The sequence below is a fragment of the Barbus barbus genome (assembly GCF_936440315.1).
Source record: "Barbus barbus genome assembly, chromosome: 45".
NCBI lineage: Eukaryota > Metazoa > Chordata > Actinopteri > Cypriniformes > Cyprinidae > Barbus > Barbus barbus.
In genome coordinates this window covers 17,840,120-17,865,304 of record NC_136723.1, presented here as the reverse complement: position 1 = coordinate 17,865,304, position 25,185 = coordinate 17,840,120, and the positions used below count along the sequence as shown (strand labels likewise).

The following is a 25,185-nucleotide window of genomic DNA, read 5'->3' as shown; positions in this document are numbered from 1 at the left end:
ATTTTTTTTTATTTTATATTTCAAGAAAACCGAACTAAACCATTTAAAAAATGTCGACTTCCCCACAAGACAGGGATGGTCATTTTCATTCAGTTTTTCCCTTAGAGGAGAAACAATTCATCTCATAAATGAGCACGTATGTGGCCTTACCTTTAGTAATGATGATACCAGATGCCCAAGTCCTAAGAAAAAGCAGAAATGCAGCACACAGACGCAGCAGTTCCATGACAGTCAGAATATGCCACACGTTCTGGTCAATTTTCTGAGATGCCACGATCTGTGTCTCTGTGTAAGTGCATGTGTCCTGAGTGTGTGCACATGAGAAAGGGGGAGAGAAAGACCCTTGTGGACATATCAATTAAACCGGTGAATGATTAACCAGCTGGTGCATGAGTGGACATATAGTGACCAGAACTGGTCTGGCCATGTAACAGGTACAGTTAAGCGGAGGATGAAGAAAAAATAACCAGGGAAAAGAACAAATCACTGAGTAAACCTTGAAGTGGACTGGTGTGGTCTGTGCGTGCATATGTCAAGTTGTGGTTAATTAGAGATGATAATTATTAAAAACACTACCAATCAAAATGTTGGAGTTGGTAAGATATTTTAATGTCAAGTCTCTTATTCTCTCTTATTCTCACCCAGTCTGCATTTATTTGAACAAAAATACTGTGTAATATTATGAATTATTACAATAATATTCAGTTTCAATATTTTAAAATGTAATTTGTTCCTGTGATGCAAAGCTGAATTTTCAGCAGCCATTACTCCAGTTTTCAGTGTCACACGATCCTTCAGAAATCCTTCTAATTCATTTTAAAGAATTATCTGTATCTTACTGACCCCAAATATTTGAGCAGTAGTGTAATAATTACTATTTATATTGCCCAGTATGAGTTTTATGAAAAATTAGTAAGAAAACATATATATATTTTTTATATTTTACTTTTTTCCGAACAAATTATGGAAAAATATTTATTCAAAGTACCATAAAAAAATACATCAAACATTTTCTCGTGTCATTTTCCTGGATGACAAATTGTTTCTCACAAATAATCAGACTGCATAGAAATAAAGTCCCATTAACTGGTCTTCCATCTTGTATTTGATACTGGTTATCGTCTCATAATATTCTCCTTTCTTCTCTCCATGGCTAACTGTGAGAAGCTGAAGGCTGTGACGTTAGTTTATTTACAGCTTGTGGTTCTTCAGATGTTTTGTCTATGAAAGACAAAAGGAAAACTTCCAGCTTAATTTATATGGACTTTTCATGGCTGGAATCTAATAAGATTAATTACTTATAAAAAACAGAAGATGACTGGACTTTACCTGGATCCATGCTTTGCATTTCCGCATCCTCTTGAGCTCTTTCTTGATTTCTTTTTGATTTTGCTGCACACATAAACAAAATATAAATTGTGTAAACCACTCTATCCCTTTACTGATAAACACTCTTATGCTTATGGATTGAGTTCTGTTCACATCATTACCTCTGTATCTTTTTATAACTAAAGTGAGTGCAAGAAGCGCAATCAATCCCGTGACAATACCCAACATCCACATATTATATTTCACAAAACCTACAGACAAAACAGAGAACAGAAGTGTTAAATCAAGACAGTTGTTGCTGTTAAAAAATAAACTGCCACAATGTATTTGCAGGAAATGAGTTCTAGGTTTGGTCCAACAGATTAATTAATGGATGGATGAGTTCATGGATCAGTGGATACCTTTCTCCTGCCTGCCGGATGAAATAACAACACGGCTCTGTATCAGATGCCGTGTCTCTGCTCCTGAGAAGGTACATGTGTAGATTCCAGAATGATCTGAGCCAACAGTGTTTTCCAGGTTTAGTGAAACGTCCCCCTTCAATGCGTCGTCCTCCTCTAGTTCTGCATTATCCCAGAAGCTTCTGGATTTATGAGTCCGGCTGTCGTACGTCAGTATATCTGTGGTTTTGTTTGCTGTCGTAAAAGTCCAGACGAGAGAGAAGGACTGAAGTTTCTTAGGAGCTTTACATGGAATAACCAGGTCTTTCCCTTCAGAGCCAGTAATTTCTGAGATGTACATGAGAAAACATTGGTATTATCACCTTTAAAACAAACCGCAGCATATATCACTTTTTTGCACATTATAACTTGATAAAGTTTTACCTTGCAGCTGTAATGAAGCTGTCCGCGTGTGTGTGCCGTATTTAGAGGTGATTTTACACACATAAATATAATCAAGGCTGTTGTTTTGCTGTTTTAGGATGCTCTCCACTGTAAAGAGGCTCTTTCTGCCAGGAGCCATGCGGGTGATGGGCTGCAGGGCAGCAGGACTTAACCTGGGTTCTGTGCTCCACTGCACCACCGGTGCTGGATAGACGTCTTTAGTAGAGCACTGAATCAGCCCAGAGGGATTGATGTCAATGGAGACTGTCCTGATGGGAGCTGGAAGACATCAAATGAAAAATAAATATATATATATATATATATAATATAAATCTATAAATACAGCTAATAAATATGTGATAGAAAACACACACACACACACGACATGATTGCTGAAATATTATCAGGGAGAACTACTATCAGGTAATCTCCATTGACATAAGGATTTACCAATAAGATTATACTGGGGCTCGAGTTTCAGGAAAGAGTTCTGCGACGCCCCTGAATGAACCGAGGCATATTGTCCTTCAGAATCAGAATCAGAATGAGCTTTATTGGCCAGGTATGTTTACACATACAAGGAATTTGTAGTGACAGAAGCTCCACAGTGCAACAGGACACAGATAATAAAAGAATAATATACAAACAAACTGAGCTGAGGAAATTGATAAATTAACCTGTTTGGGTCGACTTGACTCGAGGATTCACTCTTTACACAAAAAGACTCGGCACCTACTCTAACAAATCATTGAACGAATCTGAATCAAACTTTTTAGTGAACTGATTCACAGCTAAATCTTTAACCATGCTAACCTCTCGCCAACAACTACTAATCACAAATAATACATTTTAAATAAATCAAAGTATTCCTGCAAGAGAAACAAACCTTCCACTGTTGCAACAACATGTGTCACAGTTACATTGTTGACCACACATTTGTAGCGTCCTTTACTCCTCGTATCTACTTGTTTCACAAGCAGTGATGCGTTTCCCTCAGAGACGCTGTCGCTGAACAGAGACATGTTGCCGTGGTTGAACCTCTGTCCCGCCGGCTGTACACTGAATATGAGCGTCTCCTGCTGGAACCACTGGATCTTCACCTCACCATTACTGGGCGTGAAAGAACAGGGAAGAATACAGTCCTTAGAGAAGATGCAGGTCACACGAACCTCTGAAAATCAACAAAAAAAGCTTTCAGATGTTCCTGCATGTATATATATATTTATTTATAGACCTTAGTCAGGTCAGGCTATAACTTTTAACTTTTTAAAAAATTTAAATGCACAATTGCAGCATTATGTAACAAAACAACATTTGCTAACAAATTATTTTAGTTATATAATTTCCTCTCAAGTTCTGTGATCTAATACAATGATCCTACTCTGAGATAGCAGCAAATTTGCCATTTAAAAACCATAAGTACTGAAACATGTTCTTTTTAACATTTTGCTGATAAAACATAGGCTTGCTGGACTGTTAGGTTTGTCATCAGTGTTGATTACTAACTTTCAGGGGCGGTTGCTAAAGGCAGGTAGATTTGTAAATCTAGTAACAAAATCGCAATGTTGGCAACATTGTTTGTCATATGCATATGTCTACACCCAGCTTCCTAACCACATGCTGTGTGGGTGTGCATCAGGCACATGCAGAGGGGGGTGCCGGGCCAAATGACCTCCAGCTCCACCTCTGGGTGGAGTTGTTTAGTGATAGGGTAAGGGGTAGTGGTAGGGTTAGGGTGTGGTTAGGTGTCTATCTCCACCCATTACATCCAGCGAGGGGGAGTTAGAGCTCCAGCTCCTCCCATTTGGCTCTGCAGTGAGCACCCTCTCGGTGCAGTGGGTGCTTGAGCACCTGCCCCTTTTCCCCTTTGATGCCCAAAGTGCCCTTTTGTCAAGGCAATTTGTTTTTTTTTTGTAATTAAACGCCCTTTTGTGAAGGCCTGCCCAATTGAACTATTAGTAAAATTAATTAATAATAGTTTAGCCGTAAATTAAATGATCCACATGATGACCTTTCACCTGACGATCTCATCCGGGACGATCACGTTCAGACACCTTTAGGATGCCTTCAATAACGTCCGTGGCTGTAAGTGGAGTTGTCAGCGGAGCGGTGTGCTTGTAAACTTATATTATTGAATTATTATTATTTTACGAGAACGGCGTGAAAAGATCATGCACAGCTGTTGTTTATATTGCTGTGTGTAGCCTGTGGAAGCAAGGTTACAAATTTTTGTTCAATGTTTTCCCAATGACAATTTTATGATTGGTTTATAAAGGCTACTACAAACACCCTTTTCCCATTTTTATCACAGAATAATTCAGGAAATATATCATCTATACTAAATGATACGTCAATCAGTACTGCATTTTTCATATAGTTTATTTATTTGTTACCTGAAGATAACTTGAAAAACACACATAAACCATATATTTTCGCAGTCGTGTGTTTGTCGTCTTCACGTTTCATCAGTAAAAACGTTTCTAGTTTTTATTCAGCTCAGCTACAGCAATAGCCATGTGTGTTTGTCCATATTAGGGATTTCCTGCACGTCAAAAGTTTCTGTGCCAGAACTTGGCTTGAATGAAACATGCACTGCATTTTTTATACGAATATAATGTCAGGTCATGTCACTCTTAATTTAAATCTAGAAACCTCTATGTGAAAACACCTGCTCGAGCTCGAATAAAGTGCGGGGGACGAATTTACATTTTATTCAAATTAATATTAAATATTAAAAATGCAGCTAACATAGTTCTACACACAGCAATAAAAACAAAGGTGTTTGTTCTCTTTCCTTGCTGTTTAATTGGGAAAAGTTTAAATCAAGTTTAAAAGCATCCATTTCGATACACATATTAGCAAGGAGCACAGCCTTATTAAAAGCCGTGTTCCATGTGCCCCTTTTATACTTTGAGCACCTGCCCCTCCAAAGGTCTCTGCACGGCCCTGGTGTGCATGTGTACAAAACATATATACACCAGTTTGTATGCATGCCACCTTTTTTCTAAGAAAACGTGAGTTCTGCTGCCTCTATTTGCTGTCGGGCCTTTTCTGTGAGTGATTACAATTGTGTGTTCACCCATAACATCACTCTAAGAGGACATTTACATCTATTCATTTAGCTGACGCTTTTATCCAAAGCGACTTACAACTGCTATATATGTCAGAGGTCGCACGCCTCTGGAGCGAGTTAAGTGTCTTGCTCAGGGACACATTGGTGTCTCACAGTGGATTCGAACCCGGGTCTCTCACACCAAAGGCATGTGTCTTATCCACTGCGCCATCACCACCCCCACATTTATCAGTAATGACCACTTATGACTGTGATTGTTTATAGTTCAACACACTCACCTTATCAGAAGATTGTTTGGCTATAAATACAAAATAAACAGAGCAGCGGCAGAGTGCATGACGGCGTTGACCTTTATGCTGTAACACGGTCGTGGCGTTGCATGCATTGTGAGTCTGAGATTGCACCAGACTGTATCTTTATCTACAGATTTATCCGCATCGATCACATCTTTAAGTGTGCCAAAATCCTCAATGCAACAGTTATAGTGTATTGGAACATTTGTGGTTTTACTACTGTTTCTAATCTTATCTTGATGTCTTACATGGAACACTTTCCTTTCCTAGTGTCTAGACTAGATCTATTACAGAGAGTCTGTGGAGAGGTCTGCAGTGACTGTGTAAGTCACAATGACGGGCCAGAGTGAATTCTAGCAGACTCACTTATCTTCTTAACTTGCAGACCCTATAACAAGGAGGGGCTCAAAAACCCATTAGCTGAAATTCTGCCTCCACTTGAGATCTAAGAGTAGCATCCACTTTAATTACATAATAAGGTATATTTATAAAGAGCATTCATCTTTCCTGGCATCCTTTCAGTGTGGCCGATGATCTGTTGCTGTAATAATGCACATTTGAAACTGGTAGGTTCAGAAAAAATAAAATTATAATAATAGAATTATAATCATAATAATAAAGTTTTATTTATTGCAATAGTTTTATTTATATTTTAGTTATTTTTTTAGATAACAAAAACAAGAAATCAAAGCACACACACATACACACACACGTAAATGCTTTGATTTAAAAAATAACTAAAATATAAACTATTACAATTTTGGTAATTGAAATAAAGTTAAAATAAAACTATATAAATTATAGATGAAAAATTTCAGAATTCTAAATCTTGCTTTGGCAATTGAAATGCATAAATTTAAGGTGAAGTACAAAATGAGTAAAACTTATGTAAAAGTGAATTTAAACATTTGAAAAAAAAAACAATACAAAATAAAATCATAAAAGTTCAACTAAAGCTCATTAATAAATAATTAAATAACTAAAATAACACTTCCTAATATATACTGAACCTATTATAATTTACATCTAAAGCATTCATGATGGGTGAAATTCACTGGAAAGAATTCCTAAGGAGGAACTACCTAATAACTAGAAAACAGATGTCTGTGGATGATCTTGCCAACACTGATACTTTATTCCATCCACTTGAATTACATAATAAGGTATATTCATAACGTACTGCTCGTCTTTCCTGGCATCTTTTCAGCCTGGCAACGGTGATGTACAAACACAAATTGATAAAAAGTGGCCTAGCTTAAAGTGGCAGATCGAGAGCAAAAAGTAAAAGAAATCACTCACTTCAGATGAGCAATTCAGAACTTTGAATGGTTTGATTTGATAAAGGAAAGTGGTATTCTTACAATTAAATTTAAAAATGTCCAAAAAAGTTATTTCACTTTCTGAAAAAATGTCAAAAATAACAATAAAAGTTAATCTTACCTGAAACCTTACATGCCACTAAGGAAAAAATCCATAAAACAACACAAGCGCCATAGTGGGTCCTTGACATTCTCCCTCACAACAAAGTATTGAAGCAAAGTAAGACGTGTGGGACTAAACGAGAAGAGTAGACAGAAAGAAATCTGCTGAGAAGATGAGACTCTTCAAAGAGTCTCTCTCAGGAGCGTAATCAGACCCTGTTCCTCTTTACTGCTTCACAGACAGGCAAAAACAAAAAGTAGCTCCTGGTTCCACCTGAATGAGACTCTTTGAGAATATAAAAACAAAAAGAGAAAGTAAACAAAGAAAGTTCCTCAGGTGACTTTTGAATATTGGCTCTGTTGTGCTGTAAACTTGCTGTGGGTATGAATGACAGAAGGAGCAAGAAAGAGAGAGAGAGCGAGAGAGAGTGGGTAGACAGGTTTCCACGCCTCTTTCATAGATCATGAGTCACTAAATGGCAGCTGAAACCCTTTAACGCCTACCACATATACTCCGGCTACTTCACCATAACCTTCCCACATCCCTTCAGACCATCCTTTCTGAAGCTCTAGGTCTTTCATCACCACCTTGCTCTTTGTTGAAGGTTTGCTAAATATAGACATGCTTCAAACATCCTTGCAACATTCTAGCCCAAATTTGCCAAAGAGTGTGGTAAGCAAGTGTACTTAACTAGTAGTGGATTGCTATAACCCTGATGGTTAGTAAAGGTTTTTATGACGTCAGAACATGAAATAGTTTCCTTAGTTTTCATCGTTTCCTTCCTGAAAGTAGCCCTGTAGATGGCCCAGTACATTATTCTGCTTGACATCCCACACTCAGCTCCATCAAATGCACAGACTTGAAATGTGAGGAAGTGCTTTTCTTGCCTGAGCTGATCGAGTGCCTGCAGGCTGCAGCAGAAGTGTGGTCAATGTGTTTGATGACATGGCAGTAAATACATTCCTCTTGGCTTCAAACACACTGCACACAAATGTCATTTGGTTTTTATATCCAAAGAATGACTGTTTACAATGTCATTTTGCAACTGATGCAATCTGATCCATTTGTTATTGTTGAGTTATATATCCATGAGTTATTGTTGTTAATATCTATCTATCTATCTGATAGACTGTATGACCTTAAAACATTTAAACTTCAACCTTTTAAAACTACTTTGATTAGGCTTTCTTAAGTCAAGTTTTCCTTGACTAACTTTTAAAAAAGTACTTTATATTTAATTAATATTGCACACTTTGTATGATGTTTACATATGTTTTGCATCCTAAAAAAAAAAAAAAAAACTTTAAACTAAACTTCAATTCAAACTAAATTCTTATTGGAGCAAGTCCATTCATTTGGCCACGCCCCCCTAGCCGCTGCTTTCTGTTACAGATATGCAAATAAAGTTATGTACTTGAGTGGGAACGATCAAAATCTCCGTGTTTATGTTTCAATAACATCTGTCACTACAATGGTCTCATTTGAATCCTTTGAATACTTAAAGCCATATTGAGCGATGTGATTTGTCTCATTCATTTTTCTGTATGTGTTTTCACATCATCACACCATATTATTGTAAAAATATAAGTAGATGAGTTTTAGATAGCCTATGCAGTTTTCTTGGACGTTAAAATATGAATTTTTTTCTTCTCACTTTTAATGTAGAGACAGAAAAATAAACGAGTCCTTGAAATTACAGTGCAAACATTCATTTAGTGGACATTTATGTTCAAATATCTAATAGCTATATCATCTACTTAAAAATTTTGTTATCAAAACAGTAGGCTGTTGTATAACAGTAGGCATACAATATTTGGCCACCAGGGGATGTTTGTAGAATTTGTGTTGATAAACTGAGATGAAATGTGATTGTGGAAATTCCCCTTTCGCTGTGATTGTGAAGCAGCTTTTTATATCCTTCTGATAATGATTAATGATCTGAATAGGGAAGGATGATCCTGGTTGAGTGTAAAAGAGCAGCTTCCTCTAGATGCACTGAGGCACGTGCTCGTCTCCCTCAGATGCAGCACTCTTCTGTGCCCTCAATCAGACTCTAATCCTGGATTAGAGGAGCATGTTACTGCTCTAGGATTACTCTTCTGCTGGCTCCAATTTTATTATTGATTGTGTCACTGTGTTTCATCAGATACTCGATTCGAATACTGTTTATTCTCTTTTATATACATAGAATCTGACCGTCTCTCCTCTATTCCCCTTTCTCGTACATTTATGTGCCAGGGAATGATTTTTATTAGAATTAACCCCCCCCCCCCCTTTTTTTTTTTGTTATTAAAACTACTGGATACTTTTTTTCCATATTGTGTTCTTGTTTTGCCCTTGTCCCAAACTAAGACTTTCAATTAAAAAATATCAGAACCCATCAGAAATGATGGATTAATTGCTACAGAGTGAAATAATCATAAACTATTCTGACATTTATTGTGCAACACTTATTTACATATAATTTATATTATGAGTAATGTTATATCTATATTTAATAATATTATGTTAAACATATATATATATATATATATATATATATATTATATATGTAATTTTATATATAAATAAATATTATATATAATTTATTAATATATTTATTGTGTGCAAAATGAAATTAATACACTTTTTTGTTTCCATGATGATTAACTATTTTTCCACAACCAATAAAGACAAAAAAATAAATAAGTCACTTGAACATTTTTATGATGCATATTTTTCAATCAAGATAAATAATTAACCATTGTTTGCTGTATTATGCACACTATTGTTTACTGTAATTGTAGCCTCATAGCATTATTAAAAGTGAACTTGTTTTTCCAGAAATGTTTAAAATGTATTTTTCAGCAGTCATTTCCATGATTGAAAGCTGAGTGTGTGTGTGTGTGTGTGTGTGTTGTAAATTAACTTTTTCATTAAAGAGATGACATTAACTTTTCCTTTAAGGGCAATATTTTTTATAATTGCCTTATGTTGTCTTTTATTAAATAAATCAGAATGCTACAGAATCTATACTATACTATACAATCTAGACTAACTCTAGACCGGACTTGATGCATCTGACAGTTTTATTATTTATTTACACAGACATTTAATGCTTCTCAAAGTTGTCATACATGTAATTACACAACAATACATATATTTTCTAGATCTCTTTTAAAGTAAGCCTCTCTATTTCTCTCCCATCCCTGTTCTGTCTCCCTCTATCCCTCCCTTTTCATCTCTCTGTCATCTCTTGATGTTCTCCATGACTGTAATCCTCCATGAACCGAGTTAAAATCTGTCTCACAGATTAGCCTGATGGTGGATCTACACATCAATAGCTAACACCCATTTAGCTGTACAGACACACACAATTACAGAAAAAAACTGCCAATGGCTCATTTGCAGCTAGAGCTTATTCAGAATGGAGACTCAGTAAACACATAACACTAGTAACAATGTCCTAAATTTGTGTTGACAGACGCAAATTATTCTGTAACATCTTACTAACTTATTTTCCTTAACAAAAACAAGCACTGAAGATAGCAATGTGCTGAAACGTCTGCTTGCTTGCTCGTGTCTATCTGTTTTTAACTCGCATGCACTTTGCAATTTTTTCTGCACGAAGCAATTTATAAAATAAAAAAAATATTTTTTGCAGACTTTTTCAGTCTTGAGTGGATCAGTGTGCGGTTAGCCACCCTCCTGTCTATTAACAAAAACAATACAATTTTTGACACTGATAATAATAAGAAATGTTTTTGAGCACCAAATCAGCATTTTAGCATGATCAACATGTTAGCATAGATTTATTCTGTCAGAGATACAAAGTCAGTTGGTCAAGCTGTCTGTCTCAGCAATGTATTTGATTCTGAAGGAAACATTCTTGGATACTATTCACAAAAAAGAGGGCTAGTTGCTTTTTTTAGCCAACCTGATGGTAGAGTTAGCTCTGGTTGTGATGCACCTCCCCTTCCCCTTCCCTGTGGAGTTTATGGGTTACTGAAAGATTTCAGCAGCTGCATGTAAGAAGATTAGAGAGGAATTAACGTCATTCCTTTGTCATTATAGAAATAAATTGATATTTGCTTTTAATCGGAGGGAGGGGGACATGGTCAGAAGAGCAGACAGGCTTTTAGGCAGGGTGGGAAACGCAGACCGCCAGCCGTATACACATTAACACACATGCACAAAAGCAGAGCTCGAAGGATTTCAAAAGGGACCGTGTAACGTTTGCTGCCCGGTGTGGACCTAAGGGCCTTTTCTGTGTCGGAATGGGAGGGACTATGAGATGGAAAGGATGCTGGGTAAGGAACTCCAGAGAGTCAAACTGATCGGACACGTCTCTCTATTTCTCCCCTCATCAGATCCTGGAGCTCAGGACTCGGTCATGAACTTTGCTCTCTCTGTACTGAGGCTGATGTGCCTGGCCTGGCTGTGGCCCATCGCTCTTCTCAAAGGAAGCAACACGCAAAACCAGCGCAGACACAAGGACGTCTACCTGGGGGAAAACACTCGGCACAAACATGGAGGGTGAGGATGCTTTTGCTGGCTCCTAAATGCATTTGCAAAATACTCTGGTAGTTGAAATGTTGCTTTGTATATAATCAATCAGGTCCATTCTGTTTAATTTAAATACCCGTGTCAGTCTGTTTACACTCTTGGTTTTATTTATTGTGGTCTTGGCCCTGTAGATTAATGTGTAAGGGTTTATTTGAAGCCCTGTGCTGTGTTTTGACCCATACTTTGGAGTTTTTGGATCGTGTGTGTTTGAAGGGGTAATTAATCGTGGATGAAGGAACTCTGTAATTAGAGCTCATGGTTGAGCTGGGTATGTGAGGTAACAACAAAAACAGCACTGGGTAGCAATTTAGTCTTTTAGTACTGATCCAGAGGGAGGTCATTCTCAGGTAACAGTGCCATTTGAGACAGAGAGTTTCAGAAAAGTATTATTATTATTTTTTTCTATAAATTGGATAAATAAATAAAAATGTACAAATATTTTTTTATTTAATGATTCCGGAAAATTTCTTCATATTAATACTGTACACTGTGCCCTATTTTTACACGTTAAAAAATATATAATTGAATTAAATAAATAAAATAAAAACTTACGTCTTAAAGTGTAACATTTTTGGAATAGTATATTGGGGTTGAACTATTGAGTTTGTTGTGATCAATATAAGTAACATAACATAGTATGACAAAAACATATTAAAATACCGACAAAGAGAAACTTACTGTCCCTGAAAGATATCAAAAAGGTTGGACAGAGTTAAATCTATGAAATGATGTGAATGTTTATCCTATTAATTGTATTAATAAGTCAGTGGGACTTGTACAGAACTGGAAATGACTCAGGTCAAATCAAAATAGGAAGCAAAATATTTTAATAAGAGGCATATTTAGTCAGAGTTTGATTGTATTGTTGGCTTTTGATAAGAAAAGTGTCTCAAGAGAGTGTTAAACTGTTTAACACTTTATGTAAAGATTTATAATGCACTTGTAATGTATGTGAAAATGTATTATAACTTTTCGTAAATAATTGTAACCCAAGTTAAAATGCATTGTAATATTTTCAGATTACTGTTAAAAAACATACTGTTTTTTAACCCAAACTTAACTTTGTGTATGTTATTGTTTATCTGTTAATTTTTTTTTTTATTCCCATTTTGTCTCTTTTCAAACAGACGAATAGACTTTAAAACAAAGAAGTCTGACAGCACCAAATCTCTGCTGATTAAATCAGAGCAGCTTTTGCGAATTGAAGATCACGACTTCGCCATGAGGCCTGGTTTTGGAGGTGAGGAAATCTTTCCATTCAAAAGCCACTTATGAATTACTTTCGGTTGTATCCTCAAAATGCATACTTGTTGCATTCATATATTTCAAGCATCACGCGTTATTTTGGTGTCTTGATGGTTGATTTGAATGATATTGCCTGGGAATGCAAGCTCATTCCGCACAGCTGGCACGAATACATGGTGTGACATACGACAACAGCACTAATACAGCACAGAGAGGCACTGCAAGGACAGCTGGGATCATTTCAGGAGATAGAGAGAGGGGGGAAAAAAAGAGAAAAAATGATGTGATTACTCAAAAATCTGCTGATGGGAATCGTGATGCCTTTTTCTGATGGCGATCACACACTTCACACTATGCCAGCAATTAAAATTTTCTATTATGTAAGCAGCAGGAAGTTACCATAAATGTTAGATGAAAATCTGTATAAATATATAGATCTTTTCTATAAAATAATATTATACATAACACTATATTCTCTGAAAATCTCATTCTCGCATGCTTTTTAAACGGCTTACTTTGTATGAAACATGCTGTGCTGATATAGAGATATCATGCATGCATACTGCAGTTATTTGGTAGTATATGTCCATTGAGAACGCAAAGAACAGGGTTAAGCACTGTGTTCTGTTACATTGGCTGAACTCATGATCAAGAGCTTTAAAAGTCACTGTAGGCCAAATGACCAGAATGTGACTCTGCCGCTGAGAATGTCAAAAATGTAGGTTAGAATGTCATATGCGATGCGTCCAAATCAGAAAAAAAAATTTAAATAAATAAATAAACTCTGACCCAGATTCGGTAGTAGTGCCAAGCAGACAATACACAGAGAACAGATGTGTTTTATACACAGTAATCTGCATTATAATCCCAGCGACTCTCTGCGAAGCCTGAGAATATAGCTAAATCTTACAGGCTAGCCAAAGGTCGCTGTTTTTAAAATAAGAATATCGAGTGCTATGCTGTTTTTCAATCAAATCAAATAATCTTCTTGCCTGGGACTTTCTGTTCTATATGCGAATTCGGGTCCATTTAGGTGAATGTATTTGTGAAGCAACAACCCTGTAAGAAAGCTATAATGATCGTGTGTGTGGTCATATATGTTCATGTCCATGTTATTTGTCAACTACAAATGTACTGTTTAGCATTGTACTATTTCAAGGTGCTTTAAATAATAACATGGTATATGTCCAAAAATAGGGGTAGTACCATAGTACTTTTCTGTTATTTTGTCTGCTAATCCCTACATGTGAACACTGACATTGGGTTTTATTTCAGTCCAGATTAGAGGAACATGATGGTTCTCTGAAAACAGTGAGAGGCTGATAATCACACCGAGTCGTGTGCGCCGAGCTAAGTTTCTGTTTGTAGGAAGCTTAACATCGCTTTTCAGATGTTATGTGGATGATGACACAGTCGTGAGACATCTATTTGACTTTATATATCATTTCTTTATGTTAGTCAGTTAATCAATTAGAAAGTTTAGTTTTTAGACTAACTCTCTGGAATAGCAGTTTTAAGGTTCTGTGGTAAAATCAGATTTTTAGATGCAGAGATGATTCAGTAGTGGATAAGAATCAGAGACTTGAAATTCTTCTGTTCTACTCCGAGAGACTGCAGCTGGTCTGCATGTGTTTGTTTAATGTGATGCAGCTGTGACTTGAGAGAGTGATGTGTCTACGATTCCCTTGAAGAAAACAGCCGACACAAGCAGTGCTTAATGCAGATGGACACAACTATGATAGTTAAACATAGGTTTGTCATGCCATTCTGTTATGACAATGCAAATTGCATATAGTCCTTCTCTCACAAATATTTACTCATTTGATTTGATTACTGCTTCCACTGATGGATCTCAGAAGTAAATAGTTGGTGATTTGATAGTTTGATAGCTTAGCATTACATAGGCTACATTGTAAGGAATGTATTCTTTAAGGTTGCATTAATGATTCTTTTGAATGTGAGGAAGAAATATTAGGAAAACAGAAATGCAATTGTGTTGGCATGTGGGATTATTTCAATAATAGATAAAAAAAACAACACAAATGTGGCAACATAATTCCACTGACAAGCTCATAATGTGTATCTATGACTATATATTGTCATTTGAACAAGTCCATAGGTACACTGATTTAGGTCTTTCCGGCCTTAACATAAGGCTTTCTGGGAGCTGGACATGACAAATTAATGACTCACAGTTCAGTAAATGAGTCAGATTAATTGAGAAATTATTCCAACTGAATCATAAATGATTCACTGGAAAGGACAGGATTCGGAGAACATTTAGATAAGAATCAGACTTCACTGGTTGCACAGTATGTTTTTGATTCACTAAAAAACAAGCTTGTAAGAGCTTGTGATGTGAATCAGACTTCACTCATCACACCGTGTGTTTCGTGCTGAACAGCAACGAAAATCAGTCGTTTATGGTTTGCTTTATGGATCTGATTCTGGAGCTAAGAACCAGTTTTGGTTGCCAAACCTATAGAGGTAAAAGGTTAATCTGAACGACAAAGCTCAAATCAGTTTGAAGAGAAATGTGAGTTTCACTGACTTCGCCCAGAAGTGACTGAAACTTGAGCAAAGACTGAAAAATGATAATCGGAAGGCTGTGAGGTCAACATTTGAACTCATTACTGTCTAAAAGAAACAATTGAGATATTAAAGAGATTTATTTTATTTTGTGTGATCTCCCAATTCTGTTTCTTTTCCATCTGTCACACTCCAGGTTCAGCTATTCCAGTGGGCATCGATGTGCAGGTGGAGAGCATTGACAGCATTTCAGAGGTCAACATGGTGAGTGTTTACTCTTTTATAAATTACTTTTACCTTTAACCTGTCAGTTAGATCCTCACACCCTCAACTCCCAGTGCTAGTCATACATCAAGCTTAAATCCTCGACCATTTAAAACGATTGGATTCACGACTGAGGCAGAGGGCAAAGGTTAAAACAACAAAGACTATGAATGTGTGCAGAAACGCGTGCTAAACCCATAGACGTTTTCATTCAGCATACCTTTATGTATTTAGTGTCATTCGTTTATTTTTATATTATTATTTATTTTAATTTTTTTCCTTATCCTAGTTTCTCCTTATCCTTTTCCTTATGTAAATAATATAAATGGAAGTATGAGAATTATATAGTAAAAACAAAGGTTTGGCTCCAGTTATAATCATATGTACACAGTGACATTTGAAGTATATCGGAGTGGCTTATGCAAACTGACAAAGTCTTTTTATGTCTTTTGTGGGCATAGGACTTTACCATGACCTTGTACCTTAGGCATTACTGGCAGGACGACAGACTGGCCTTCCCCTCCAGCAGTAACAAAAGCCGAACGTTTGACGCTCGTCTGGTGAAAAAGATCTGGGTGCCAGACGTCTTTTTTGTTCACTCCAAGCGTTCTTTCATTCACGACACCACCATGGAAAACATCATGCTCAGAGTTCATCCAGATGGAAATATTCTCTACAGTGTCAGGTACCGCATGAAGCCACTTTCCTGAAACCAGATGTTTTTACAACAGCTGTGAAACTAGCAGTTTCCCTGAGGCATTTTGCTGTGTTTTAAGATTTCACAGGAAAGGAAATAAGATGTTTTCAGCTCTGTACTTTGAAGTCCATTTTGTCATGAAAGCAGAGTTCACCCAAATCTTCATTCCAAACCTGTATGACTTTCTTTCTTCTGTGGAACACACAATTTCCCTTAGGTTTTTTCCATACCACAACAGTTCATAATAACTTTGACTCCAAAAAATTCTTATGAAGTCATACAGTAGGTTTGAGTAAAAAACAATCTCAGTTATTATTCAGTCATAATTTTGAGCTGATTCCATTTAGTGAACCAGAAGAATCAGTTCACACAGTGGACTAAATTATTTGTTCAGTGAGTTGAACTTGAGAAGCAGATCAGACTGATTTATAACTGTTCTTTTGGGCCGGTTCTTTCCAATGAACCCGAGTTGGTTCATGAATATTATTCAACTTTGCTTTTGGGATCATGTTGCATTGGTCAACTGTTCAATGGAGGGGCGGGTTATGAGTGAATAGCAATTTCAATTTTAGTCTATTCATCAAACAAAGCTATAGTATGGTTTCAGAAGATTTGAAATATGCCCTATAAGTTGTACATACTAGTTCTAGATTTTATGGGAAAAATTTTATATCAGAAAAAGTGTCATTTAATTATTATTTATATACTATTAGAGATATTATTTTGAATTGGCTTTGTAATTTTGAACTTGTATATTTTCATTTTAGTTTATTAATTTTAATGTTTTCAAATAGTTTTTATTTCAGTTTTGGTTTTAGTTATTTCAGTGATTATTTCACTTATTTATGTGACCAAATTCCCATACTTCAGCTGACAAATGAGGTGTGGTTTTCGTTTAAATAATTCTGAACTATAGTTGGACAATATTTTTTTCTATTAGCAGCATGCGCTGCAAGTGTAGACATGTGTGCATGGTCAGGTGTGCCTGAGCCAGTTTACAGTATGTGCAGGATCAGTTTTCAGTTCAGTTCACCTGAATTGTTTCCTTGATTTGATGTTTTGCTAAGCTCAGTATCACATGTCACGATTTAAAGGGACTTTTCCAGTCTCATTGTAAGTGATTTGTTAAGGCTGTACTGAATTGTGAATTGCAGAATCACAGTGACGGCTCTCTGCTCTATGGACTTCAGCAGGTTTCCTCTAGATACACAGAACTGCTCTCTAGAGCTGGAGAGTTGTGAGTATGACAGTATGTGCATGTACACTCATCAGTGAGTACTATCAACAGAGCACAAGGAAATCATTAGTCAAAGCACTACAATCTCAGTATACCTGTAAACATATCCTAAATGTAGCCTAAAGTTGTGTTTAAGGCATAGTTCACCCAAAAATGACAAATTATGTCATTGTTTACTCGCCTTCATTTCTTCTGAGAAGCACAAAAAGAAGAAATTTAATGTGACAGTAAAGCCTGGTCAAGAGATTTTAAATTAATGTTTTGAATTTTATATTCATCAAAGAGTCCTGAAAAAATGCATCATGGTTTCCAAAAAAATACTAAAGAGCACAATAGTTTTCCACATTTATAATAATAATATTTCTTAAGGCCAGTGCACACTGAGTCTGAAATTTTCACATGCTGAAAAATACATTCGACAGTCACGTTTGCACACTGCCTCCGAAGCAGTGAAAAAAAAAAATCATTTTCTGTGTTTTCGCATCCGTAGCAAGCATTTTGATAGGACATGATGATGAATAATTTCAGACTCAAGGACCTTTAAGCACCAAAGGATCATGTGACACCAAAAACCAGCCCCAGACTTTTAATGGTGTATGCAGCTACCAGGACCAGTCAACTTTAACAAGTGTTTCATATCACACCAAATATAAATAGATTTTCAGTGAAAACCCATTCTTCTTGGCATTTAGTATCATTGGCGTCAAACCTGACTAAACTTATGGGTGCATATATTCAAATTTTATAACAATGGCCTGTTTCCTAAACAACGCTATTGTTACTTTCAGAAGGTTTAGAATACAAGTAATGAGTCAGTTAGTAATTGTTTTTGGTAATAAAATATAAATATTTGATTAAAAAGCTTTAAAAAAAATGTAAACAACTACTAGAGAAATGTTGTCTTTGGACATAACTGATATAAATCATTTAAAGTTAAAATGCTAAAATTATTAACACTGAATTGAAAAATTCATTAATCCTATATAGAAATAAAATTTAAAAACGAATAAAAAAAATAGTAGTGCTGTCAAACAATTTTGTTTACATAATATATGTGTGTGTGTACTGTGTATGTTTATTATGTATATATAAATACACAAACATACAGTATATATTTAGAAAATATTTACATGTGTATATTTATATTTACATAATTTATATTATATATAAATCTATTTAATATATAAACATTAAATTTTTCTGAAATATATACATGTGTGTGTATACATAATAAATATGCACAGCACACACACTTATATTATGTAAACAAATCTTTTATTTTGGATTGCGATTAATCGTTTGACAGTACTAAAACATAGTAAAGCTTAAACTAAAAATAAAAACTGAATATATTAAAGTAAAAGCTGATTCAAATAATATTAACAAATATTATGATTATGATGACATCATTTTTAGGTGAACTACTCCTTTAATAGTAGAGTTTTATGTGTTTCTGGCTTGCTAGTGGTATATCATATAACCCTGATTGATACAGGTTTCACTGTTGCAGATATATAATTGCACAGATGAACTGGTTCAAAGTGTCTTTCACCCATGACACACAGAATTACATGGGCCTCCGCTTCAGAGGAGAGATGGCGGAGCTGGTTTTGGATGCTCAGTGTTCTCTCCCCTGAGGAGTGCCGCCCATGTATCTTCAAAGAGAGTTTGCTGTCTCACACCTCCCCACTCGCCTTCCCACCTTTTATTTTTTTTGCTCTCTTGAAGACGCTTACAATGAGAACGACCTCATGCTCTATTGGAAGAATGGGAACGATTCATTAAGGACTGACGAGATTGCACTCTCGCAGTTTTTTATTGAAGAATTCCACCCTTCCTTCGGGCTAGCCTTCTACAGCAGCACCGGTATGTGTGCTTCACTTCCTCCTGCATGCTTTTATTATCGTACTACCATGTGCTTTAACAAAGCGAACCAACAGAGAATCCAGAAAATAAGATTTCCCAGCATTCTTGACTGAAACGGTTGGATATATGCAGTGCTTTTCTTTCTCTTGATGTCTTGGGACATTCTCAGGACACCTGTTACCCCATATCTTAGATATTTCATTAGATGTGGGAAAATTACTAAAAGTTGTTACTAATTTTGGGCTTTAAATGTTTCAGTAAATTCAGTTTTAGTGTGCCAGAAAAATTGGGGGACGGTAATTTTTTTATTTTTTCAAAGAATTAATTCCTTTATTCAGCAACGATGCATTAAATTGATCAAAAGTGATAGTTTAAGACATTTACATTGTTAAATAAAATCTATTTCAAATAAAAGCTCTTAATCAAACATTCAATGCATCACGGTTTCCACAAAAATATTAAGCGACACAACTGTTTTCAACACTTATAATAATAAGAAATGTTTCTTGAGAACCAAATCGGCATATTAAAATGATTTCTGAAGGATCATGTGACACTGAAGACTGTGCTGCTGAAAATACAGCTTTGCCATCACAGGAATAAATAGCATTTTAAATATATTAAAATATATTTATTTTTAAATTGCAATAATATTTTGCAATGTTACTGTATTTTTCATAAAATAAATGCAGATTTAGTGAGCAGAAGAGGCTTAATACAAAAACATAAAAAAAACTTACTGATCCCAAACTTTTGAGTTGTATATAAATTAAATGAAATTAAATTATCCATGATATTTCTCTTTCAACCCTGTTTCCATGAAAGTGTATTGGGTTGAATGTTATGGTAGAAGATTTGTGCCAATAACAGATTGATGGATTGATTGATTCATACTTAAACTATTCAAATAAAATTGAAAATAAATATTTATTTTCTGAATATTTAATGATGTATCTATGTTCATTATACTGTTAACTATATCAACAGTAATTCATGGGGAAACGTGTATTCTGAGAATGTTTTTTTCTTTTTAATTTGTAATAAAGTTTAATAATGTTCTTTCTTTAATTCTTGTCTTCATATCTGTTGTTAATGTCCCATACTCTGTTTCTCTCAGGCTGGTATAACAGGCTGTACATAAACTTCATCCTCAGGAGACACATATTCTTCTTCATGCTGCAGACATACTTTCCCACAATGCTAATGGTCATGCTCTCCTGGGTGTCCTTCTGGATCGACAGGAGAGCCGTACCGGCCCGTGTCTCTCTAGGTAAACCTCTTGAGGAAAAATCCTTATTTTAGAATCTAGAAATACGTTTAGAAATTATATTCTGTTCATTTGTTCTATTTCACCTGTCAGATCTTAACGTTAGACCTGTGACAGGAAGTTTCTGTAATATCGCCTCAGGTGGGCTGGTAACAGTGAGCTGTGTATTTACTTTGTTCTCTCTGGTTATTACACTCTCCACGAACAAGCAAAAACCGGTTAAGAGAGAACAGAATTAAATTACCTCAAAAATACCTTGATAGTCAGGCGTTAGACACCCAGATGTCAATGACATCATAGCACAAGCCCAGTGAGAGTCACAATAGAAGTAATTCACACAATGTGTCTTCCTGTGTGTTTTCTTAAGAAGAACTATAAGTGTTGCAACCTGCACTGTGTGGAATAAACAGTGACTAATTTATAGATCATTTTCATTTCCTTTTACACCCAATTTGGCTGTCCATGATCTGCTTGGGACTCTTGCAATAGATGGAAACATTCATGTTTGAACTTCCTCTTAACATGTTATATTTGTTTCCCATGAACCCGCTTCTTATTCATTACTCTGCCCTCTCTCTTTCTGTTTCTTTGGATCTGCTACAGGAATCACAACCGTGTTGACCATGTCTACTATAATAACAGGCGTCTCAGCATCAATGCCTCAGGTGTCTTATGTGAAGGCGGTGGACATTTACCTTTGGGCCAGTTTCCTCTTTGTTTTCCTGTCGGTCATTGAATATGCTGCCGTGAACTACTTCACCACAGTGGAAGAGATGAAGAAACTCCGGAAAGGAAAGGTCAGGGTCACGGATTGATCAGAAATTGTATATGGTGATATTTGCTCTGGTAACTATGACCAAGACTGAATTTTCCCTTTTAAGCTACACATCGCCCTCTATGGTCATTTTAAGGCAACACAAATTCAAACAAAAGTTTACCATTGTAACAACAGTTTCTGTCAAAACACAACAACAACAATAATAAATAAATCAACCAATAAATAATATAACTACATTTATTTTAATTAATTACTTTTTGTTTTTAGAAAAAGTAAAATAACAATTTTAATGTTATTTTATTAAAAGAATAAAGAGAGATTTTGAAAGCAATACAAATATTAAGTCATAAAAAATACATTATAAATACATTTATATTTGGATCATTTTTTAATTTGCTCTGGTAACTATGACCAAGACTGTATATTCACTTTTAAACTACAAATCGCCCTAATGGTATATTTAAGGCAACACCAATTCAAACTAAATTTACCATGGTAACCATAGTTTCTGTCAAAATACAATAATAATAATAATAATATAATTATTTATTATTCCAAATCTCTATTATTATTTTAATTTTGTTACTATTATAATTGATATACTATATATATATATATATATATATATATATATATATATATATATATATATATATATATATATATAGAAATATATAGAGAAATCAACAATATACAATAATATAGAAAACAACAATAATAATAATTATTAGTAGTAGTATTTAGTATTAGCATTATTATTAGTAGTACATTATAATTTATATGTATATATATATATATATATTTAAGTGCAGTGGGGAAAAAAAACTATTTGATCCCCTGCTGATTTTGTACGTTTGCCCTCTGACAAAGAAATTATCAGTCTATAATTTTAATGGTAGATTTATTTGAACAGTGAGAGACAGAACAACAACAAAAATCCAGAAAAATGCATTTCAAAAAAGTTATAAATTGATTTGCATTTTTAATCAAATAAGTATTTGATCACCTATCAATCAGCAAGATTTCTGGCTCCCAGGTGTTTAATACAAGTAAGGAGCTGAGATTAGGTGCACTCTCTTAAAGGGTCACCTGTCCACAGAAGCAATCAATCAATCAATCAGATTCCAAATTCTCCACCATGGCCAAGACCAAAGAGCTGTCCAAGGATGTCAGGGACAAGATTGTAGACCTACACAAGGCTGGAATGGGCTACAAGACCATCGCCAAGCAGCTTGGTGAGAAGGTGACAACGTTTGGTGCGATTATTCGCAAATGGAAGAAACTCAAAATAGCTGTCAATCGGACAGGGGGTCCATGCAAGATCTCACCTCGTGGAGTTTCAATGATCATGAGAATGGTGAGGAATCAGCCCAGAACTACACGGGAGGATCTTGTCAATGATCTCGAGGCAGCTGGGACCATAGTCACCAAGAAAACAATTGGTAACACACTACACCGTGAAGGACTGCAATCCTGCAGCATGTTCCCCTGCTCAAGGAAGCACATGTACAGGCCCGTCTGAAGTTTGCCAGTGATTCAGAGGAGAACTGGGTGAAAGTGTTGTGGTCAGATGAGACCAAAATCCAGCTCTTAGGCATCAACTCAACTCGCCGTGTTTGGAGGAGGAGGAATGCTGCCTATGACCACAAGAACACCATCCCCACCGTCAAACATGGAGGTGGAAACATTATGCTTTGGGGGTGTTTTTCTGCTAATTTTTATATCAAATTTAAATTAATTTTCTGCCAAATAATAATTAATAAATAATATACATATAGTTATTTTATTTATGTATATTATTATAATTCATAAATAGAACAATTAAATAAAACTTAATCTAATTGGCCTAACGAAACTTTCAACAATAATTACAAAATAAAACAATAACAAAATAAAATTTTGTTTTATTAAAAATGTAAAACAAATTCTTGCAATGAAGGAAAACCCATATTGATTTATTTTTGCTTTACAGTATTAACAGCTCAAATCAAATGATTTGTAAATGGTATTTTACATTAACTTCGCTGTATAATTTTTATACAAATTAATATACTTTTTTTTTTTTTAAATCACTGTTGTTTAAACTCCATAACAGATATTTACTTTCTCACATTTCTCTTCATACCAAAGCTTCCAGTTTCCTACGATGCAACCCAGGCTATGGCCTACGACGGCTGTTTTCACGATGATATAGGCCTAGATGTATCGCCTTTCCCCGAGCTCCCCACCACACCCAGCACGACGCGGACCATCCCACCCAGAGCCTCCTCCACCGAGCCTCCGCCCACCGAAGGCACGAGACTCTGGAGGAAACGCTCAGTCGGCAAAAACATCAGATTCATAATGAGCAACAGCTACATGATTGACTCGTACTCCAGAATCATCTTTCCAGCGGCGTATCTTCTCTTCAACATCATCTACTGGTGTATCTACTCCTGATCGTGTAGCTTGAGTTTTTTTCTGATCAGTCGTTGTAATAATATTGCATAAGACAGTTGAACTTTGGGCCTGTGATGGCTGTCAAAATGAACGCTCTGACAATAAGCACAAGTGACCTCACACAGTTTTGTTTAAGTGTAACTGGAGATAGATCCAGATGGAGATATGGAGATCTCTTAAACGTTTTGCATTTCTCATAGCATTTGAAGGAATGTCTTTCATCATAAACTCTCAAACATAAGGAGAATGTTCATCTCATTCTTTGATATACTGTATAAACAGCTGCTTACTAGACTCTTGTTACCGTTCTTATGGGATCCATCCACCACCCCAGCTTTATCTCCTAGAATTGATTAGATCCGAGAGCAGAAACTCGAAACCAAGCCAACCTTCTTTATATGCTCAACAATTATAACTTGTGAATAAATTACATAAATTAACCCTCATGCTAGTCTTGCATAGTAGGATTTTGACTCATCAAAGTTTAAGCCATGTTTTTCTGTTGGAACCACCCAGTTGAACAAGAAGTAGCTGTCTCAGTGACATGTAAAGGGACCAATCACAGTTCAGCATTTCACCCATGACATTAACACTACCATTTAAAAGTTTGGGGTTGATAAGACTTTTTATGTTTTAGTCTCTTAAAAATACAGTACTGTGAAATATTGTTTTCTATTTTAATATATTTAAAGTGCAAGAAACATTTCTTAGCAGTAATAATGAAAACAGCTGTGCTGCTTAATATTTTTATGGAAACTGTACATTCAAAACAACAGCATTTCATTGAAATAGAAATCTTTGGCAACATGTCTTTACTGTCATTTTTGATCAATTTATTGCATCCTTGATGAATAAAAATTATTAATTACTTCAAAAAATTGTATTCTATTTAGCTGTGGGTAGATCTGAAATCTGTGAAAGCATAACACTAGACAAAGTATACAACATTATAGTTAAAGAAAAATGTGAATAGACAGACTTTCATGTGTCCTACAGATAATAAAATATATTATTATCTTTAGGATAATAATAAATAATAATAATTATCACATGGATATATTTGCTATTAACTGCCTCAAACAAAACTCTTGAACATTTTGTTTCAGTAGAAGCCTTGCTCCTTGTAAATATAACTTTTATATCCTGGTGATGGACTAAAAACCTGTGCACTCTGATTCATGGAAACGGTGTAGCATCCAGCCAATCAGATTGGAGATTGTGCTTTTGTATGCCATTTAAGCAACACACACCAAAAAAAACTTCAGAACCTTCATAATACTATTCACCATCATTTGTTTTGATTATAGCATGTTGCAGATTGAATGCACACGTGTGTTTGTGGAAAAAAGTGTGTTTGTGAAGAAAACTATCAACCAC

General features: G+C 35.4%; 2 protein-coding genes across 4 annotated transcripts; one reads left to right on the top strand and one right to left on the bottom strand.

Annotated features, from left to right (window-relative positions):
• Nucleotides 1-21: 21 nt before the first annotated feature.
• LOC306864480 (uncharacterized protein) lies at nt 22-21,474 on the bottom strand. 3 transcript variants are annotated; one of them, XM_079408513.1, is made up of 8 exons: nt 21,287-21,474; nt 16,007-16,230; nt 3,040-3,324; nt 2,154-2,432; nt 1,731-2,057; nt 1,491-1,580; nt 1,330-1,392; nt 22-1,221 (listed from the first exon to the last, which is right to left on the bottom strand). In XM_079408513.1, the coding sequence occupies exons 3-8, from the start codon at nt 3,173-3,175 to the stop codon at nt 1,154-1,156; spliced, it is 963 nt and encodes a 320-aa protein (XP_079264639.1). In that variant the 5' UTR covers nt 3,176-3,324; nt 16,007-16,230; nt 21,287-21,474; the 3' UTR covers nt 22-1,153. The 3 variants fall into 3 exon arrangements, with proteins under 3 accessions (XP_079264639.1, XP_079264637.1, XP_079264638.1); XM_079408511.1 differs by lacking the exons at nt 16,007-16,230; nt 21,287-21,474 and adding an exon at nt 6,960-7,421; XM_079408512.1 differs by lacking the exons at nt 16,007-16,230; nt 21,287-21,474 and adding an exon at nt 6,960-7,353 and having other exon boundaries at nt 3,040-3,263.
• LOC306864479 (gamma-aminobutyric acid receptor subunit rho-3-like) lies at nt 11,079-25,059 on the top strand. Its single transcript, XM_079408510.1, has 9 exons — nt 11,079-11,456; nt 12,614-12,726; nt 15,457-15,524; nt 15,986-16,209; nt 17,376-17,458; nt 19,187-19,324; nt 20,442-20,594; nt 21,195-21,388; nt 23,500-25,059. The coding sequence occupies exons 1-9, from the start codon at nt 11,215-11,217 to the stop codon at nt 23,806-23,808; spliced, it is 1,524 nt and encodes a 507-aa protein (XP_079264636.1). The 5' UTR covers nt 11,079-11,214; the 3' UTR covers nt 23,809-25,059.
• The last annotated feature ends 126 nt before the right edge of the window (nt 25,060-25,185 follow it).

Excerpts from the sequence above, each read along its gene's own strand:
- LOC306864479 (XM_079408510.1), top strand. The coding sequence starts at position 11,215 with ATGGAAAGGATGCTGGGTAAGGAACTCCAGAGAGTCAAACTGATCGGA. Across the intron at positions 12,727-15,456 it reads CATGAGGCCTGGTTTTGGAG|GTTCAGCTATTCCAGTGGGC; the intron begins GTGAGGAAATCT and ends GTCACACTCCAG. Across the intron at positions 19,325-20,441 it reads AGCCTTCTACAGCAGCACCG|GCTGGTATAACAGGCTGTAC; the intron begins GTATGTGTGCTT and ends TGTTTCTCTCAG.
- LOC306864480 (XM_079408511.1), bottom strand. The coding sequence starts at position 7,029 with ATGTCAAGGACCCACTATGGCGCTTGTGTTGTTTTATGGATTTTTTCC. Across the intron at positions 2,058-2,153 it reads AGCTTCATTACAGCTGCAAG|AAATTACTGGCTCTGAAGGG; the intron begins GTAAAACTTTAT and ends TGTACATCTCAG. Across the intron at positions 1,393-1,490 it reads AGTTATAAAAAGATACAGAG|CAAAATCAAAAAGAAATCAA; the intron begins GTAATGATGTGA and ends TTATGTGTGCAG.